The 20,752-nt window shown below is 44.2% G+C and overlaps 1 protein-coding gene across 1 annotated transcript in view; it reads right to left on the reverse strand.

Annotated features, from left to right (window-relative positions):
• Positions 1 to 20,752, reverse strand: part of DSCAM (DS cell adhesion molecule) — a 632,639-nt gene that overhangs the window by 22,760 nt on the left and 589,127 nt on the right. The window contains exons 28-29 of the mRNA XM_047874074.1: positions 10,154 to 10,184; positions 3,214 to 3,329 (exon numbers count right to left, since the gene is read on the reverse strand). Coding sequence (XP_047730030.1) covers positions 3,214 to 3,329; positions 10,154 to 10,184 — 147 coding nt within the window. The remainder of the gene's footprint in view (positions 1 to 3,213; positions 3,330 to 10,153; positions 10,185 to 20,752) is intronic.

Below are 20,752 nucleotides of genomic sequence, written 5' to 3' on the forward strand. Positions count from 1 at the left end.
ACCTCATCTAAAGGAGCAGAAACAACCCCCAAATTCAAGCACCGTATTGGAATCACTGTCGAATGCTAAATATAGATGATCTTTAGGAGCTGGCTTTCGAAGCGTGAATGAAAGAGGGTGACCACACAGAAGGGTCTTCTTACCAAACAAACACGCATTTGGGGAGGCCTGTCGGAGCCACCTGTTTGACAGAGTTTGGGATTTATGTGTTTGCCAAAAGCTCACCTGAGATGTCACCAGAGATGGTGGCACCACCAGTGATGAGGTTGCCATCAAAAACAAGGCCTGTTTTCAGTACTGGAAAAACACTGCTGAGGCTGTCTACACTCGGGTGGCTCTCACGCCGAACCTGGCCAATGTTTGGGGTTGGGGTGAGGGGAGGGGAAGACAAGGGCTGGTCTTCAGAGTTTATGGATTCCTCTGTTTTAAAGGTTCGGAGCTACATTCCTTTTCTTCCCACCTCTTCTGAGCTTTAATTACCCTAGAATATCCTTTAATTGACTTTTCAGAATGACTCACTTGTCAGATTTCCAAGCCCAGTTGGCATTTGAAGGTTAGACAAGGAGGAGCCCGGGTTCAGATGAGTCTGGAGCATTCTAGGGCTTGGGAAGGAAGCAGTTGGTTGAGCTGCGTGTCATTATTCGGTTGCCTCAACATTTTTCATTACTTTGTTGTGATACTTTTCACGCTTTCTTAAGGGCTTTTTTACTCCAAGGGAAACTTCCCGTAGGATAGATGGATATATTCATACATTTTCAAGCACCGCAGCCCGGGATGCTGTTCATATGAGTTTATCAGTCAGCTGGGACCACGCTAGAGCGTGCCTTGACACGGAGCGGTGACGTGGAAGTCATAAACAACACAGCTAGACTTCTGTGCCCAAAAAAGGCTCTGAACAGAATGAACCTTGCAAAATCCAATTACTCAGGCTCTGGCAGGAGAGGAAAGCCTCTTGAAGTTAGAATAAAATTTCTTGGCAGGGAAATAGAGGAAACCTTGCCAGGATGTCTGCTGGCATCACAGCGTGTGACACAGCATGGGTTGGTCCTGCGGCAGGAGCCTGGGCTCGGCGTGGGGGTCGTGCCACAGACTTCATCCGGCCCTCAACTGAGGTGGCCTTTCTACAGAAATAGGTTCCTACAATTGGACCCGGCATCAGAAGCCTGACAGCTACACTCATTTTTCATTAATAACACTGACATGTTATGGTCTCTAACATGGAGCCCTGTTAAGAGCCCTGCAGATTATCTGCGGGGATAAGTTACAAACTTCTAATGGGAAATTTCAGGTGCCTGTCAGTTTGTGAGGTTAACCATTCATTCTGGCTAGAAATTAATGGCACTTTTGTATTGGATGCTGGTAGTCAGACCCCGGCGTTTTAAAGCATCACATTTCTACTTCCCAATAATTAGCAAGTGCCATCCACCAACTGTCAGGCATCACCAGGAGATAAATGACTCTTGGTGATAGATGATCCCATGAAGACTATGACACATCGCTGGCTAAAGGTTGGTAGTACAGCTCTCCAGTAGCCATGGAAACAGACCCAGAGGCAGGTTGCCCAGTCTGCCCCTTTGCAAACTTCGCTCTGTTTGCAAATGGTGGGCAGACCCTTCTCTGGTGTTAGGCCAGTAACGACTACCTATCTATTTTAACCACCATGGGTACAATGATTGATAAGTCTGATGAGGAACATTTACCAAATGTTGTAACTATATTATAAGGTCAAAGGAAGTACATTTTGATTTTTGAACTCACGTTTCAAAGGAAATTTTGGTTTCAATGCCAACCTATTGAGTTCAATAAAAGAAAGCTCAATAAAATCTCGGGTATTTTAGGATGAGTAGTGGTTCCTCATACAACATGGGTGGTATTTAACTGAATTTGGTTGATCGAGGGCCACACTGGACTTGACCAACCTTCCCCAAGTGCTATGATGCCTGGACCAAACTTAAATCCAACAAGAGCATCCCAGGCCTTAGAATTTAGGAGCCTGTAAGTCTATTAGAACATAATCAAGCAGGGAGGGGGTAAAGAATAGCATAGATGTTCTGCCCATCTGGCCATTTACCACTGTTTTTCTGGCAGGAGCTTCCTAGAATAGGTTCCAGGAGTTGGGTAGTCTTAGCCAAACCACAGGATAGAGTTGCCCTGGGACCGAGTGCCAGTGAACATGGTCCAGAACAAACAGAGCGAAGTTTGCAAAGGGGCAGACTGGGTGACCTGCCTCTGGGTCTGTTTCCATGGTTACTGGAAAGCTGAGTGATACTTTAAAGGTGAGGGGTTCTGGGAAGTAGCTTGTTGATACGGAAGTAGGTGGTGACAGTTACAGGAGGCTAAGCTGGTGGCTGGGCATGGGTTCTACTCCTGTCTATGTGACCTGGAAGCTATAGAAACTCTCGATGCCCCAGTTATAAAGGAGTGCCTTTCTCCTATGTTGATTGAGGGTTAAATGAGATTACATCCATAAAGTGCTTTTACAAGCATGTGACATTAGAGAGGCCTCAGTAGATGTTAGCTATTCTTCTGATCATCCTTGCAGTGGAAATACAAAGCCTCTGATTCTGGAGTAAATAGCACTGTGTTGGAAGGCAGTGTGGGATGGCAGACTTCGAATGGAAAGGGCTGGAAGAAGTCAAGACAGCAGGGTTCTGAGAAAACCAGCCACAAAACTCTCCAGGTGTCTGTTTTGCAACTGTGAAACGGGGACCTGGGAATTTCCCAAAGCACTGTGAAGGAACCCATTCCAGGGTGTCTACAGGGTGCTGAGGGATAGAGAAAAGACAGTCTGTACAAAGACCATTGTGTGTTAAGTGCTAAGTAGAGTTTGGACATTTTCTTTAATGGAGGCCTTATTGGAGCAGAAGGTGGCACTGAGTGGATTTCCAAGATGGGGCTTTCGTGCATGGCCCTTCTAGGTTTATTTGTTTGCAGGTGTTTGTTCTTTGGAGAGGCACCAATAGTCTCCCCAAGAAAGATCCAACACGGATCAAAGTTGGGGAACTCCTGTTTTAGGTGACCTCTGAGGTATGTGTAAGTTCCTTTCTCCCAACCCCCATTTGCTGGTATTTATTATTCTCCTCAGTAACAATGAACTGTCTTCTAACTTTGCTCATGTGGCCCTCAAGACATTCCCGTAACTTACAGGATTTTGGCTGAGAGGGCATGGCCATAGAAGCCACACTGTGTGAAACCACAGACAGGGCACCTTACCGATGGTCTCCATTGTGTCTCTCTCTTCGATCAAAAGCTGAGCCCTGGGTATGTCAATGTGCATCCTCAAGGTTTGTTGTTGCTTGCTCAAGGTATCCGAAGTCCGGGTATTCTTACTGGGAATACAAGACAGAGGGTGCCTTAACAAACAGAGTTACATGATGCCAACCTGTGCTTGTACATCAACTGAAAAAAGCCAGGAAGGACAAGGGGAAAAGGAGAAAGAAAAAAAAAGATTTCTTCCTTCATTCAAATAATATTTATTAAATTTCAGCAATTGGTTGTGAGGTTCAGAAAGTGAAAATTGTCAATAGGCATTGGTTCCATATTGATGGAACCTTCAGAATTTCCCCTCTCTCGTGTAAAGCTAAGTAAAACAAAAAAAAAAATGATTTTTTAAACCAGCAGCATTTTTATTTGTCACACATGAGATATTCCAGTGATGGCAACAGAGGAAGCATTTGTGCTCGCTGCTCATTGGGTAGGGGATCTACTAATGGATTTGTATTTATATATGGTGTCGTTTTATTTTTGTTCTAGTAACAAATCATAAACCTTGTTGGCTTCCCTGGCACTAGTTTATCCTAACTGATATCACGTTTTAAAATTAAAAAAAAAAACCCAAACTACTGTAAGAATTTGTGTACCAGAAAATTACTCTTAGAGCGAGCTGTCTTCTAGGAGTAAATGTAAAAAGGTACTAAAATGGCATGGTATAATCAAATTCAGTTACATCCTACAATAAAAAAAATAAAAAACAAAAAACACTGCATGTTTCACAAAAACGCAAAAAAGTCAATAAAGGCTTTAATTAGAAATCTAGGGGCGCCTGGGTGGCTTAGTCGGTCGGGCATCTGACTTTGGCTCAGGTCATGATCTCGTGGTCCGTGAGTTCGAGCCCTGCGTTGGACTCTGTGCTGACAGCTCAGAGCCTGGAGTCGGGCTCGGATTCTGTGTCTCCCTCTCTCTCTGCCCCTTCCCTGCTCACGCTGTCTCTCTCTGTCTCTCAAAAATAAATAAACATTAAAAAAAGGAGAAATCTACATGCTAGGAGTGATTGTTTAGTTTCTACAGAATTGTAAGAATTGAGAAGATTTTAAAATAATGCACAGTTGACCCTTGAACATCATGGGTTTGAACTGCATGGGTCCCCTTACGTGTGGATTTTTCTCAAGAAATACAGTCCAGGACTGTAATATTTTCTCTTCCTTTCTATTTTCTTAATAACATTTTCTTTTCTCTGGTTTACTTTATCATAAGAATGCAGTATATCATACGTATAACATACAAAATATGTGTTAATTCATTGTTTATGTTATCGCTCAGGCTTTTGGTCAACAGTAGGCTATTAGTACTTAAGTTTTGGGGAAATCAAAAGTTCTATGTGGATTTTTGACTGTGTGTAGGGGGGCCAGTGCCCTTAACCCCTGCATTGTCCAGGGTCAACTGCATATTAGAACACCCTCTAAGGAGCAGCAGTCACTCAGAATAATCCATCATGATAAACTACGGCATCCATAAATCTAGTTCAATAATTGCCAAAATCTACTTTGAGAGAGATTTCTGGAGCCTACTTCACTTAATGCTTTACTTTTGTGTTAGTTGCTTTTAGTAGATTATAATAAAGGGGGCATCCATACTACATCTTAAATGCTTTTCTTCCCAACTAAGCATTCACCAGGAACCCCAGATCCTTTTTTGTTGATGAGGACTCATCCACCCTTGAACCCTGTGGCTGAAGGAATATTAATACTCTGAAGGTCAAGTTCACCCAACACCCCCTGAAGACATCTGCATGTTGAAGTCTGTGTTAATATTCTGAATATTTTATAATGGCTCTTCCTTCATTTGAGTATAAACAAAACAACCTACAAAAACAACAGCTTCTGAAAGGTGCACCTTCCTTATTGAGGACTTGATCTTGAACCAGATTTCTTGCTCTGCAGATGAGTAAGTGGGTTATGTAGCTAGATCATGCTAATTACGCAGAGCCCAAATTCAAACGTGTGGCCTGAATTTTTCACATGGTCTATATACTTTTTAAAATTATTTACTTAACTACGTTTTCACTGTGTGTGTGTGTGTGTGTGTGTGTGTGTGCGTGCACGTGTGTGTGTGTGTTTTAAAGCAAAGATTCACATACTTAGTATAAGATGAAGAACATATTGGTGACTTGGGGGCTGTAGTTATGTCATGTTTAGACAAGCTCTATTTCCACAAAAACAGATGGGAAACTACTCCTCTGTGAGTATCCGGAAGGTCTGTTTAGAAACTCCACCAGGGACTTGAGCTTGTCCTTGCACCAGAAATAGAAACGTGAGCTAGTTCCTTCTGCTCATCATGAATAGTTATGAGGCAGCCAGCGGCTGTTCCATTAAACACTACGAATCGAAGCACAGACCCTACTTAACAATAAGGGGTCCACTGTCAGACTATCACAGGTAGCTGGCTATGTGACTGCTGTGCACTACGGCAGTTGGCCCAAGGACTTAGAATATGGTTCAAGTTTATGAGCAAAGACAATCTAAGCTAGAGATAAACTTCCCCTCTGTCTTGAAGGAGTGCATGCTGTCAAGCCCTGCAGTGGGAAGGCAAGAGGATGGCCCAAGAAGCCTTGAGATTCAGGAGCTAATTGTTTTTCTCTCCTTTTGCTGTTCCCTTCGCTTGGAGGAAACATCCCCTACCCGGATCCCAATAGCCACCTGGCTGGCTCCCTCCCTTGCTTCAGGGCTTGATGATACAGTTGGCAGCCAGGTTTGCCCAGCTATGGGCTCTGCTGACACTTTCCGCCTCCCCATCCTTCGTTTAATTTTGTTTCCTCAACACTTACTACTGTCGAGCATCATTTAATTGACTTATTTGTGATTTGTCTCTCCCACTGGAATATGAGCTCCACAAGGGATATTTCCTTCTATTCTGTACCCTTTTAAACCCTGGGATTTAGGGCAGTATGTGGCAGAAGGAGGTGCTCAATAAATATTTGTTGATGCTTGTTGAATAAACCAGGTTGTTTTGGGGGTACGGTGGGACCAGAGTGATATATCCCAGAGGCAGTAATATTCTTCTCATTCTACAGGTTTATTAGGTCTCACCTTAATACGACTGCCATATTTTATAGTCTATTGCTACAGGAAAGCTGATTCTCCAAAATTACAATAATTGGTCATTAAAACAGCAACAAACTTTCAAAAAAAAAGGCTACTAGAAGAAACCTCCTTTGTGACCTAGAGAAAAGATTATGAATGTTTTCATTGCGGAAACAAAACTGCACATTTTGTATGATGTGGGGTCATGCTAAATTTTTGTTAGTTGTTATTGAAATATAATCTTCCACCATCTACTTGCTATCTAGTTGTCGGATTAAAATGACAGAGAGCTGACCCTGGTTCACAGAGGATGGTATTTCTGGCTTAGCCAATGAACTACTCATAGTTGTTACAACTCTTTAAAGTTAATATTTCCTTAAGATTTATGGGGAATAAAAAACAAATGAAGGAAGCTGCACATCACCCGCCTTCCCAAATATCATATGAAGCTTTCTTTAAGTTTAGAATAACTGTAGGGATCTCAGGGCCATACCTCATTATAATAGTTGAGTGGGTGATGATTGTTACTCTGTGCATAAAAATATGAACATGAAAAAAGCAACATTTATTTAAATTCTCAGTTTGAACCGTTCTCCACCCCTTTCCACTTACAGCTAGGTCTTAAAAATACTGATCTTTAGGGGCGCCTGGGTGGCTCAGTCAGTTAAGCATCTGACTTCGGCTCAGGTCATGATCTCGTGGTACGTGAGTTTGAGCCCCGCGTCGGGCTCTGTGCTGACAGCTCAGAGCCTGGGGCCTGTTTCAGATTCTGTGTCTCCCTCTCTCTCTGACCCTCCCCCGTTCATGCTCTGTCTCTCCCTGTCTCAAAAATAAATAAAAGTTAAAAAAAAATTAAAAATAAAATACTGGTCTTTGGATATTAGCCATGTATTGGCTAATGCCTTAGACCGGGCTAGTCTTATCTCTTAGAAGTCTGGTATTTTTCTTTAATTTTTTTTTTTTTTTTTTGCCTAATCACAAAAAAGGAAACTTCTTTCTATCTGGCCAGGGTAGGTGAAGTCTCTCTTATCTCTCTCTCTGTGGGGCGATTTGCTTGGGTGAAATAGATGAGTGTCCAGAAGCACGAAGCCCAGTGATGGGAGAGGACACCCTGTGGGAGACACCCCAGCACCAGCTTATAGGTGTCTGTCCTACAGTCACATATGCCTTTCTGGCCCTAGGACAGCTAATCCCACTAAAGTACACAGATACTTTTTTTGTGGAACATGGTCAGATAATACGTTACCTTCACCAAGATCACATAATGATGGAGCTGGGAGCAATTTCAAATTGTTATTTCTAGATGAGGAGAGTAAGGTAGATAACCTGCCTTTGGTAGATCACAAACCAGCCAGTGGTAACACGGGGCTACAGAGTAGGCTTGTGTTTCGTGTTCTTCTGCACCAGCCGGCTCAGTCCTCAACTTCCATGCAAGCAGCGGTGAAGATCCAAGACAGGACCTCGGTAGCTTCCTCTGTACCAATGGCTAGGACTTGCCTGGATCTTCCAGACTACATTCTCAACATGGTTGGCCCTCAGATCTCCAGGTAGATGACAACACATTTGTTGCTTGGCCCCACTAACCTGCCAAACTCAGACTGAACTGATTAAAAGCGTTGCTTTTACTTCTAAATAAATCCCATAAAACCCTGCCTATTTGAGGAGCTTGGAAATTCTCTTCCTTTTCAACCCCTGTACCCCTGTGAGGAAAACCCCCTCAACTACCTTCAGTGGTAGTAACTGGTAGTTATGATGTTCCTAATTTCATGTTGGCAACTGTCAGCCTCAAATACCACTATTCATGCCTGCTTTCCTCAACAGGTGGTTTTTCAACCACCATGATTGGCCTATGAATGAAGAAGATGCTTTTTGATGTCTTGCTTGGAGCTAATAAGAAGGGGGGAAGGATGCATTCTAGGACCTCAGAAAAGCTGATACCATCTCATTCCAACCAAACAAATGTTGAGCATGTCAGAAGTCACAGGTTCCAATGTCATGGGATTCAGACAGAGGCATGATCTCCGGTTGGAGAGTGGCTGAAGGAAGTGGCCCAACGCTCTCTGAGGGGGCTGTGGGACCCAGGCTGGGGTATAAACCAGTGAAGTAGACTGGGATGGGGAGGGGGATAATGACCTGTTACACTGAGCAAAAGTCATGTCCAGTCTAAAGGGAGCACTTCATGTGGCTCCAGACAGCCATTATCTCTGAGCTATACCCAGTACGGCCAGAGCATTTTCAAGAGAAGTCAGAAAGCTACAATTTCATATGAAATCTTTTGATTTCCAAATGTCATCAATTAATCCATGTTTTTAAGTCTACATTGGAAAATTTACTTTATTTGGTGGATAAGTCATTATAAACCTTATGACTCTGTCTGGTTTGTTGTTTTCCAGATGTTTTGTCAGATTTGCTCTGCACAAGTGCATATGTGTCTGGATGCCTTCCATGTGACCACAAAAATGTCCCAGACTTGCTTAGCAAACAAGTACACACTTTCATTAGAGCATGAAGTCATGGCATTTCATATAGGTTTTCATCATCTTTGTTGGCAAATGGCATCCATGTTTATTTACTTGCTCACACCAAATATTTCCGAGTAAGCCTGAGTCCTCCGTATCTTTACCTACAATTCACATGGTTTTAAAACACAGTATGGACAGGGCGCCTGGGTGGCTCAGTCGGTTGAATGTCTGACTGTTGGTTTCAGCTCAGGTCATGATCCCAGGGTCGTGGGATCGAGCCCCGTGTCTGGCTCCTTGCTGAGGGGGAAGCCTGCTTGAGATTCTCTCTCTTTCCCTCTGCTCCTCTCCCCCACTCATGTGCTCTCTCTCTCTCTCTCTCAAATAAAAATTAAAAACCAAAACTAAAACACAGGATGGCCAAACAGACATATCTGTGGAACATGTAATCCATGGGACAATGGTAGTCAATCTCTGTCTTAGGTCTCCAAAGATACTAGTGATATGGGCTGTTGGTTCTTTGTGAATAACAAAAAAGTACCAATTTTATATGCAAAGATGGTGAAGGAAGTAAAATCCACCTATGGTGAGGTGGGGAGTAGGAGAGACCCCATCCTCTTTTTCTCCTACAGTAAATATCCTAAAATGGCAACACCATTGGGATCCCTGACATTGTTATTATCTGATTTCCAGACTCTGGTTATCCTTTTTCACTTTTGGTTTAATCATTATAATATAAAAGACTTAAATGCAAATACTGGGGTGTCTTCTACAGGGGTGAACGTTCACTTACTCATTCAACTACCACTAGTCATTCATCAACTAGTCTTTCATCGCACTTCTAATATGAGATTGATGTACGAGGCTATGACCTCAAGACCAGATGTTGACTAGATATTTGCAGAAGTTGGTGATTGGTGCTCTAGTGGAGTGGTGCTCAAGGAGCCATGGGAGCTGACGGCAAGAAGGATCTTTCTTGACCATCCCAATTCCTTGGAAGCACACATCACATTTCCTTTTTTGGTTTTCTTTCCCCTTGGCTAACTCTGTTAGGAAGAAGCCTCAGCCTCAAAGGTGGTATATTTGGGTGAAAGCAAAACCAAAGCCATTTACTTCCAATGTGCCTTTTTATTCCCAGTATAACGGGAAACATTCCACTGGTTCAGCCTGGTCAACAGGAAAACTACCTGTGCCGTGTATAAAAGTACTATAATATTTGATATCTACATGTCTCCTGTTAGGCATAACATGGATATTTTGGTACACAGAATGGACTTTATATGTCACAAACAAAATGTGCCACCAATTTCAGACAATTATTTTAAAAACCGTTAAAGCAACTTGGAAATTACTATTTTGAACCTGATATCTGAGAATGCTAGGTTTTGTTCTTACCTCATGAGCATTTCAGCCAAACTCTTTGCATCTGGGGAAAGAAAGTTAATATTAGTACATGATAAATAACTCATTGACATTCACTTAGGCATTTATGACAAATTTTCTACAGAATCAGATGACAACAGCCAGTTTAAAATGTAATTGTATATATATCACTACTAATAACCAAAAGTTTAATGGCTTCCTTATTTCTTCTACATGACAGATTATATATATAGTATGTTATATATATAATATATATTACAAAAATATATATATTACAGAAAGTATAACACTCTGGGGCCATAAAAATTCTCAGACACCTGTTAAAGGTCTTCTTATGGTGAATTTATTTGCCACATTTTGAAAACCCAATTTTATTTTCAGTAGTCAGAAAACTAAGTTTGAAAATAATTTATGTAGCAAAAATTCTATTCTTTTTGTATCAAAATACCAAAATTTGAAAACTTATGACACCATAGATCACTTTAAAGAGGCATTATTATAGAGCTGCGAGTCCCTTAGATTGATCAAATAATTGTATAAATGGCGTATCACTACATCTAGAAACTCAGATGTTTATTTCAAACTCCAAAGTAAAAATTTTCTTTATTTTTTTGTCTCTGAGGACATTGCTTGCCAAGACCTGGTTCCCACTCCTGACAAAAGCAATTCTGCCTAAAAATGATGTAGAAAAAAAAATTCTACATTTTTGGTGGCATTGCTTTGAAATTCTCATTTCTCTTAAAATATAATTTGTTTTTCTTTTTACACATTTTGTCCTGGCAAAAATGAGTGTTTCCCTTCTTAGAATACAAAAACCTTCTTCGTGCTTTATTATTTTTTTTTCATTGCTTTCTGTAACGTCTTGATGTTAAATGTAGCGTTCAATGAACAGAACTTTCCGGAAATGGATGCAGCTATGTGACTGGCTGTATAGTGGAGAAAATACATATGTTGGAACACTTTTATCTCATCTTTTATCTTTTGGGGGCTGACATTTAAGTGCAATCACCGTCACGTTGGGAAGCAGCGTGGTATTACCAAGGGGCGTGGACAGTCACAGGGGTAACCACACGTGGGCTGGCACCCCCGGAAATCAAAGCTCAGTTCTTAAAGTCAGCTATGCCAGTTCCCACTGGAAACCTCACAAGGGGACCCTGGTTTTATGCACAGATGGGTTCATTCTGGAAAAGGAAGCAGCTCCAGCTCCCTTCTACTCTTGCCCATATGGTGAAGCCAAGAAAGCAAAACAGCATTTAACTTCCTAGTTCGTGTCTTTCTCTGCGGAGACCAAGCAAATATGAGTTTCTTCTCTTCCTGAATGACTTAACACTTGCAAAGTCAATATATATATAATGTCAGAAGTGTGGGATTAATGAGCTCTGTGTAACAGCCAAGCAGCGGCTAGCTCAACAGTGTAAAAGAGAAGGGGAAATTTCAAGGAGTATGCTCTGTACTTCGGCTCATGACTGGAAGGTAACTCAGTCTCAAACGTCTTCGGACTGGACCGGGTGTCCTTGTTTTGCTCATCATCATCATTTTCTTTCTGTTCCTGAAGTCAGTGCAGTTTTCTGTCCCGTGACTTTTTCATACCCATGTGCAAGGAATTGCAGCATCCGGCCAAGTGGGAACAGAGCTCCCCTCAAATACCGACAAGCTCTGACTGCAAGTTCCCCTCATCTAAAATTAGCAGGCATCTTCGCTGGGGTTCAGCTGGTCCACAGCTGCAGGTGCCGTGAGGCATTTTGGCCCACGCTGCCCTGTGCTTATCATCTTAGAGCAGGTCCATTTCTCTTTCTGCCTAGCTGCTATGTCCTCCTCCTGATTTCATCTGAAATTGTGAGAAAAACGACATTAATTGAAATTCACTTCTTGTGCGAGTTCACCTTTGAGAACCGCTGGTGGAGTTTTATGCCCAGTGATGGGGTCTGGACAGCACAGGTGGCACCAGCGACTGTCCATGAATGTCTTCTGGGAGTGGGCATGGGGTGGGCTGCAGTCATAACGGAGCACTAGGCATCTGCATTGTGCCAGTCTCTGCCTGGGGACTATGATGCCCTCCTTCAGAAACCAGGAAACAGACCCAGAACATGTTCAGTAATTTGTGGCAGCTGAGCAGGAATCCATAACCAATGTCATAACCACACTTATTTTCCATCACTATCCTTCAGGTTCTTTATGTATAGAGCGGGATCTGTGTCATATCCTAAGGGACGCACAGAGGAAGAGACACCTAGTGTCAGCTGACTGAGGGGGATGGTAAGCTGGGGGACATGAGGTGAGGCCGTTCAAGGCCGATTTGGGATCAAGTTTGAGAGAGATGTCGGGGCTGAGTTGGGGTTCAGGGTCTTCTTCATGTAGGTGTAGGGACAGTGCAAAGAGATGACGAAACCTTTTGTTTAGTGGCAAGGAGAGAATCTGGGACAAATGAAGAACGTTTTTAAAATCATGAAATCATAGAATCTTAAGAGCATTAAAGACTCTCCAAGTCAGTCCCCCAGTAGATGTTTGCCTCCCTCCCACAGTATCTTGGGCAGATGTTAAAATGTGCCTGGACACTAGGTGCTCCCGAGAGGGGTCGATGCTGTCACTGCTTGTACAGCGCCCTACCTCCTGCTCTCAGTTCTGACCCACTGTCTAGTTTGTTGATCTGTCACCCTCAACATGGCCCCAGGGGACATTTATTTTTCCCTATCTTCTCAGTTCGAATCTCATTACTCATCTGCAGCCCAGTCCCTGGCCTAGCCACCTTCAGTGTCACCGGTCTTCTAAGCGACATCCACCCAAAGGGTGATGGATTGGGAACACACCCCCTTATGGTGTCACACCTGTGCTTTGAAACTCTCCAAGGGACCTCCCTGCCAGTAGGTTTCAGCGCAGAGCAAGAACCTTCGCACGCTGATGCTAAGCTGTTTTCCCTGCCCTGCTGCCCCTTGCATCTGGCCTCCAGCACTCTCTCTGAGGCTCTCCCTCTTGCATTCACCGTAGACGCCATGACTTGGTCTGCAGACCCCATGACTTGGCTCCTGTAAGGCGTCCTCTGTTGTAGCACCACATGCAGATGTGACTTGCCTTGTGCACCCTCCCAAGCCCCCCAGGTGAAGTTGGTGCTTTGCTTTTCTGGACTTCATGCACCTCTGCACCACGGCCCATGCAGCCTTTGCCGCCTTCACACGGTGGCTTCCTGTTCTCCATGTGCTGAGTCATTTTCCTCTCCGGGCTCAGCCCAGTCCCTGCTAGACGGTGCGTCCACACAAGCTTTCCCTGAGGATACGCTTAATTGTGGGAAACATCTTCCTGCTCTTGTGTTGAACTCCCTTGATGTAATTTCTGCCTGGATACAATGACGACACCTGGAGCCATTCCATTCAAAAGCCACGTGAATATCTCCGTGCAGCTGCGTGCCATCTGTCTCTTTTCCAAGTTGAAGTTTCTCATTTCCTCAATCCCTCCTCAGATGGCATAATTTCTACGTAATCCTCTACCTGGGACTCTCCTCTGTGAAAGACCTGTGCTTTCTTATTGTCCTTTATTAAGTGAGGCAGAGTACAGAAACTGCTTATGTTTTGATATTCTCTTTATCACACACCCGTGAGAACACAATGCTCATTATGTGTGTTGCAAATGAATGTTTACAACTTACAGAGAAGACGTTACAATTCTCTCCACTACATTTTATCTCTGGTTCCAGCCTTTCTAAATCTCTTAACATTTGGATTCTTCCCGTTAATGCACTAGCTTTCTCTCTGGGAGAGTTGCCACATCAAAAATGGGCTCAGCCTGGTACTCCCTTATGCCCTGTCCAAATGCAAATGGGGTTTGTCTGGGCCTCGGCTGATCCCCATAATTTCTGATTGCGCACAAACCCTCCTTTCTACAACCTGCTTTATTTCAGTCTATAATTTCTAGAATTTGTTTTTGCGAAGAGGTATGGAGTATGACTATTTTCCAACACCTCTAATTTCGATGGTTCAAAGATTATTCACAAAGGTTTGGGGATTATGTCTGGAAATTTTTGTCCAGAACCCCAAGACATCATCCTTTGGGGTCTAAGGACCAGTGCCACGTGATACCCTTCCTAATATTTCCAGTGGGAAAAAATCTTTCCTTTCAGTGTATTTTCATAGCATTTACTGGTGTCCACGGTATGTGGCTGATGATTCAGAATTTGTGTAATAGTTTGTTGTAAACATGGCTTCCTCCTTGTCAGCAAGAGATCAGAACTATTATTTTATGCAGTAACCCCTCTTTTGCCCCCATAATACTAGAATATAGTAGATTTTGAAAGAAAAAATCAATTTAAATAATCAGGGGCTCTGATTACTTTCTCAAGCACCTTCTATCCTCCCTTCCTCCCTTCCTTCCTTTCTTCCTTCCTTCTTTCCTTCCTTCCTTCCCTCCCCTTTGTTCTCTCCCAGTCTTTCTTTCCCTCCCTGCCTCTCCCCTCCTATCCCCTTTCCTGTTCCCTCCCCTCTTTCCGCCCTTTCCTTCCTTTTTTATAATTCTTGTTCCACGTTTTATGGTTTGAATAGCACTCCTCCTGGTGCACATCAAAGCGAAGCAGACGCTGAGTCGTTCTTTCTACCTGCCATCTGTTAACATGAGAACATCATCTCAAGCCTTGTTCTCTTGCTAAACAGCCTCTTGTGTTGCCTGTCACATTTTTCCCCCCACAAATTTCAGCTCAATCTGAGATTTAGACTTTGTGACACCTTGCCTAAAGCCCTTTGCTACTCCTACATATCTATCCTTGGCTCTGTGTTTCCCTCTTACTCTTCTGGGTTGGGGCATGGAGAAATATGAAATATCATCAGGATGGTCTAATGATACTGAAACACAGAAGAAAGGGGCTCTAAAAAATAAGATTTGGTAACACTCTGAATGTGCAAAGAAGGCTAGCAAATGGTAGCTGGAAGGAGAATTTGGTGATCAGAAGGTAACTGGTCATCTGCCTTCAGGAGAGCATTTGGAAGGTGGGGGGTGGAAGTGAGACCGTGAGGATTCAGGAGCTAGTGAGAGGTGATGCGTCTGAGTATAGAATCCCCTTTCAATAATCCAGTGAGGAAAAGCAGTTGAGAGAAGGGCATCAGGTAGAAGATGTGCAAACAAGAAAGAACATATATTTTTAAATATAGGGGAAGCTGGAAAGATAGTGAATATAGAGATAGAAAATGGATAAGTGAAATATTTTCAATAGGAAAAAATAAAATTATACAGTAGCTGTTGATTCTGTGTTAATGTATCTTTCTGACCTCAGGCTTCACTGATAACTCTTTCAAAGCCAACAATATCGATGCCAAGAAATTTCATGGCAAGAGAGCCGGGGTTAAGCAGCGGTGATCTGGGCGCTCTCGCTAGCTCGGTCCTGATACATGATTTTGGACAAGTTCCTTTGTCACGTTGGCAAAACAGGGCATAATAACGTCAAGCTTATACTTAAGCTGTTTGCACCGGGGTGGAGAGACTAATACAAGGCATTTACAGAGGAGGAGGAAGGCAAAAAAGTGGAAAATATGAGTCCTCTGTTGATGCATGCACGATTCGGTTGGCTCTTGGGAAGAAGCGCCCCCGCTAGGTTACGACTATCACGGCGTGGTCTCGCCCAGATCCCCTGCTCTTTTTGCAGACCACCGTTCCCACCGTGGGTCCGTGTGCCGCACGGAGGTTCTCATCCACTGGACAACACCACAAACGGTGAGTCAGGAGGGTTCACGGCGAGCATCAAGTGTGGCAGCTGTGCCCAGGGAGGGTCTGAGTTGCCTCCTGGTTTGTGTGCCCAGATGTTTTCTTATAGAGGAGAAATCCCACTCATAGCTACATGACCACACTTCTCATTTGTGAAGTTCTAGTTCGGCAAAATGGGACAAGCTCAGGTTCATGCTTCCGTGGGACAGTCCCTTGCATGCACCCACAAAAGCAAAAAAAACCAGCTTGGGAGCATCAGATTTTACCCAGCTTTACTATCTATCAAAAGTTCTTACTTGCAGGCTCCCTCACAACAATCTCCGCCCTTCTGTGGCATTGAAATGGGTCTCATAAAGTAGCTATTTTTATAAAAGCTATGAGCCTGCATTTATGTTTTTACCAGATGACGAACAGGACTTCCAACCCTTGGCATGCTATGAAAGCTGACACAAAAGTCATGGCTAACTAAATATCCAAAAAAACAAAGCCATATATACTTGCAATCTGAGAAAAATGTAAGTACAAACACGGACCAAGTAGACCACCCAGGCGGGGCACAGCTCCAGGGCTGAGGCTACTGTCTCTCTCCTGACCGCCCCCTCTCTGTCCCTCACTCCACGGGCTGCCCTTGGCTTGGCCCTGCCGCCATCCCAACGTTCCTTTGCTCCCCACTCTCTGATGCAGAGGCCTCTTTTTACTCGATTCTCCTGTGGCAAATTTGGTGTTTTGAAAGAATAGTTTTATTAAGAAATTAAGGTAAAAAAAAGAAAAAAAAGAAAGGAAGGAAGGAAGCTAGGAAGGAAGGAAGGAAGGAAGGGGAGGGAGGGAGGAAGGAAGGAAAGAAGGAAGGAAGGGAGGAAGGAAGGAAGGAAGGAAGGAAGGGGAGGGAGGGAGGAAAGAAGGAAGGAAGGAAGGAAGGAAGGAAGGAAGGAGGAAGGAGGGAAGGAAGGAAGGAGGAAGGAAGGAAGGAAGAAGGAGGGAAGGAAGGAAGGAAGGAAGGAAGGAGGAAGGAAGGAAGGAAGAAGGAGGGAAGGAAGGAAGGAAGGAAGGAAGGAAGGAGGAAGGAAGGAAGGAAGAAGGAGGGAAGGAAGGAAGGAAGGAAGGAAGGAAGGAGGAAGGAAGGAAGGAAGAAGGAGGGAAGGAAGGAAGGAAGGAGGAAGGAGGGAAGGAAGGAAGGAGGAAGGAAGGAAGGAAGAAGGAGGGAAGGAAGGAAGGAAGGAAGGAAGGAAGGAAGGAAGGAAGAAGGAGGGAAGGAAGGAAGGAAGGAAGGAAGGAAGGGAGGAAGGAGGAAGGAGGGAAGGAAGGAAGGAGGAAGGAAGAAAGGAAGAAGGAAGGAAGAAAGGAAGAAGGAAGGAAGAAAGGAAGAAGGAAGGAAGGAAGGAAGAAGGAAGGAAGGAAGGAAGGAAGAAGGAAGGAAGAAAGGAAGAAGGAAGGAAGAAAGGAAGAAGGAAGGAAGGAAGGAAGAAGGAAGGAAGGAAGGAAGGAAGAAGGAGGGAAGGAAGGAGGAAGGAGGGAAGGAAGGAAGGAGGAAGGAAGGAAGAAGGAGGGAAGGAAGGAAGGAGGAAGGAAGGAAGAAGGAGGGAAGGAAGGAAGGAAGGAGGAAGGAGGGAAGGAAGGAAGGAGGAAGGAAGGAAGGAAGGAAGAAGGAGGGAAGGAAGGAAGGAAGGAAGGAAGGAAGGAAGGAGGAAGGAAGGAAGGAAGAAGGAGGGAAGGAAGGAAGGAAGGAGGAAGGAGGGAAGGAAGGAAGGAGGAAGGAAGGAAGGAAGAAGGAGGGAAGGAAGGAAGGAAGGAAGGAAGGAAGGAGGAAGGAAGGAAGGAAGAAGGAGGGAAGGAAGGAAGGAAGGAGGAAGGAGGGAAGGAAGGAAGGAGGAAGGAAGGAAGGAGGAAGGAAGGAAGGAAGAAGGAGGGAAGGAAGGAAGGAAGGAGGAAGGAGGGAAGGAAGGAAGGAGGAAGGAAGGAAGGAAGAAGGAGGGAAGGAAGGAAGGAAGGAGGAAGGAGGGAAGGAAGGAAGGAGGAAGGAAGGAAGGAAGAAGGAGGGAAGGAAGGAAGGAAGGAGGGAAGGAAGGAAGGAGGAAGGAAGGAAGGAAGAAGGAGGGAAGGAAGGAAGGAAGGAGGAAGGAAGGAAGAAGGAGGGAAGGAAGGAAGGAAGGAAGGGAGGAAAGAGGAAGGAGGGAAGGAAGGAAGGAGGAAGGAAGGAAGGAAGAAGGAGGGAAGGAAGGAAGGAAGGAAGGAAGGAAGGAAGGGAGGAAAGAGGAAGGAGGGAAGGAGGGAAGGAGGAAGGAAGGAAGGAAGAAGGAGGGAAGGAAGGAAGGAAGGAAGGAAGGAAGAAGGAGGGAAGGAAGGAAGGAAGGAAGGAAGGAAGGAAGAAGGAGGGAAGGAAGGAAGGAAGGAAGGAAGGAAGGAAGGGAGGAAAGAGGAAGGAGGGAAGGAAGGAAGGAGGAAGGAAGGAAGGAAGAAGGAGGGAAGGAAGGAAGGAAGGAAGGAAGGAAGGAAGGAGGAAGGAAGGAAGGAAGAAGGAGGGAAGGAAGGAAGGAAGGAGGAAGGAGGGAAGGAAGGAAGGAGGAAGGAAGGAAGGAAGAAGGAGGGAAGGAAGGAAGGAAGGAAGGAAGGAAGAAGGAGGGAAGGAAGGAAGGAAGGAAGGAAGGAAGGAAGGGAGGAAGGAGGAAGGAGGGAAGGAAGGAAGGAGGAAGGAAGAAAGGAAGAAGGAAGGAAGAAAGGAAGAAGGAAGGAAGAAAGGAAGAAGGAAGGAAGGAAGGAAGAAGGAAGGAAGGAAGGAAGGAAGAAGGAGGGAAGGAAGGAGGAAGGAGGGAAGGAAGGAAGGAGGAAGGAAGGAAGGAAGAAGGAGGGAAGGAAGGAAGGAAGGAGGAAGGAGGGAAGGAAGGAAGGAGGAAGGAAGGAAGGAAGAAGGAGGGAAGGAAGGAAGGAAGAAGGAGCGAAGGAAGGAAGGAAGGAGGAAGGAGGGAAGGAAGGAAGGAGGAAGGAAGGAGGAAGGAAGGAAGGAAGGAAGGAAGGAAGGAAGGAAGGAAGGAGGAAGGAGGGAAGGAAGGAAGGAGGAAGGAAGGAGGAAGGAAGGAAGGAAGGAAGGAAGGAAGGAAGGAAGGAAGGAAAGTAGGTAGGAAGCAAGCAAAGCATAGGAATAAAGTTTCAGAGCACATGCTTCTGATCCCAAATAAACTGCAATTTGGGCATTTATTAGCTTGGTGATGACGTCTCTTTACTGCTCTTCCTTTAGATTATTAAAATTCAAGCTGACTTTTGTTCCTACAAAGGAGGAGAGTTCGAGCTCATTTGCAGAACAGATGAATGGAATGTCAGACCTCAGAAAATGATGACCATTCCTCATGCCCACCCCACCCCCCGCCTTAAACTGTGCCCGTGTAGAACCATGAGGCCAGATTCTCTCTGGGAATGGCCTTCTGGAACTGATCTGTTTTTATAATATTAACCCATTTTAAAGCATGCTTAAAATAACTATGCTTCTGTTCAAAGGAAGAAAGGCATTTTGCCACAGAAGCATGGTCAAATTTGATATCCACTGTTTTTTTTTTTTTTTTTTAATCTACAGCTTATTTGAAGTCCCGGAAGTAGCTCTTAGACTTGGCCTGTGAGTTGACCCGCACTGGCTGGTGTCAACATAACTTTGCCCCTTTTTGGGTAGACTCACACTAAAGGAGGTTTTTAGTGATATGGAGTCGATTACTTGATGTGGGAATCGCATTTTTACAAGGTTAGGGCTTCTGGGATCATGGGCCCAGCCAGGAATTTGTTCTGTAATCTTGCACTTGGAAAGACTTAGAAGTGGGGAAAAAATAAGGGTATGATTACGTGCAAAAATGTGGCTTCTGGACTCCTGGATAAGGTTACAGGTTTTTAAAAAATGTAGCACTTGTAGACAATTTAGACTTAGGAGGTCACTATGCTCTAAAATTGGGAAAGTTCTCAGGTAAGAAAAAATATAGGTTGGCTCAATTGCTTATATCCCATCTCCCTCCTTCCCTTCCTTCTTTCCTCCCTCCCTCCCTCCCTCCCTCCCTCCCTCCCTCCCTCCCTCCCTTCCCTCCCTCCATCTCCTTTCCTTCCCTTCCCTTCCCTGCCCTGCCCTGCCCTTTCCTTTCCTCCCTTCACTTTTACATAAAGAACATTATGTTATATTCACCTAACTAGGTTGCTTGTCTACATGGTAAAGCATACTTTGCTTATAAACTTTTAGTAGTTTCTAAAAATCAAACAAGGTGAACAATATGGAGGTGACCCTAAAGAGTAACCCCCTAGAGTGTTCATTAAATCACAGTATTTTTCTGTAATCTAAATTTTGTTTCCAGTTTTGATCTTGATTGGTGGTTGCTCAAGCAACATCGACATATTATTAGAAGTGCCCTTATTTGAGGGCAGTAAAAATATTTTATGAAGCAACTCTGCTGTTGAATCTGTGAATATATTTGAACTCACTCTAATGCAGGCACAGGACCTGTGCCTTATGTGGGTCAGGTTGTAAGTGGGTGATTCTACTAATGAGCTCTGTTTAATAGGTAGGCACCTACTACTTTAAGCTCTGGCTATAGTTTTCCTCTATGACTGAACTGGAAACATTTCATGTCATTAATTAATATTTCAGGAGCCCTGCCGGGCTGAAAGACAGATATTTTGGGGACAAGACCTGGCCTTTCACTCACAACTGCCCACCCCCTCCCCTATAACCCATGACACTTACTCTGTCCTTTTATGCTATACTTTTCACAGTTATAGGCAGATGTCTGTCTCTTGTAAGCCTTTACTCGCTGCCACTAGGGTGTCAGCTTCTACAGTTCTGGGATGGGGTTTTAGTCATCTTTTTTCCACCTGGGACCTGGTCAAACCCTTGTGATCAAACGGAAGTAATTAAAAAGAACATTTTACGTTGGTTTGAAAAGCAGTTACACCCAGCACGTG

The sequence above is a fragment of the Prionailurus viverrinus genome, chromosome C2, assembly GCF_022837055.1.
Source record: "Prionailurus viverrinus isolate Anna chromosome C2, UM_Priviv_1.0, whole genome shotgun sequence".
NCBI lineage: Eukaryota > Metazoa > Chordata > Mammalia > Carnivora > Felidae > Prionailurus > Prionailurus viverrinus.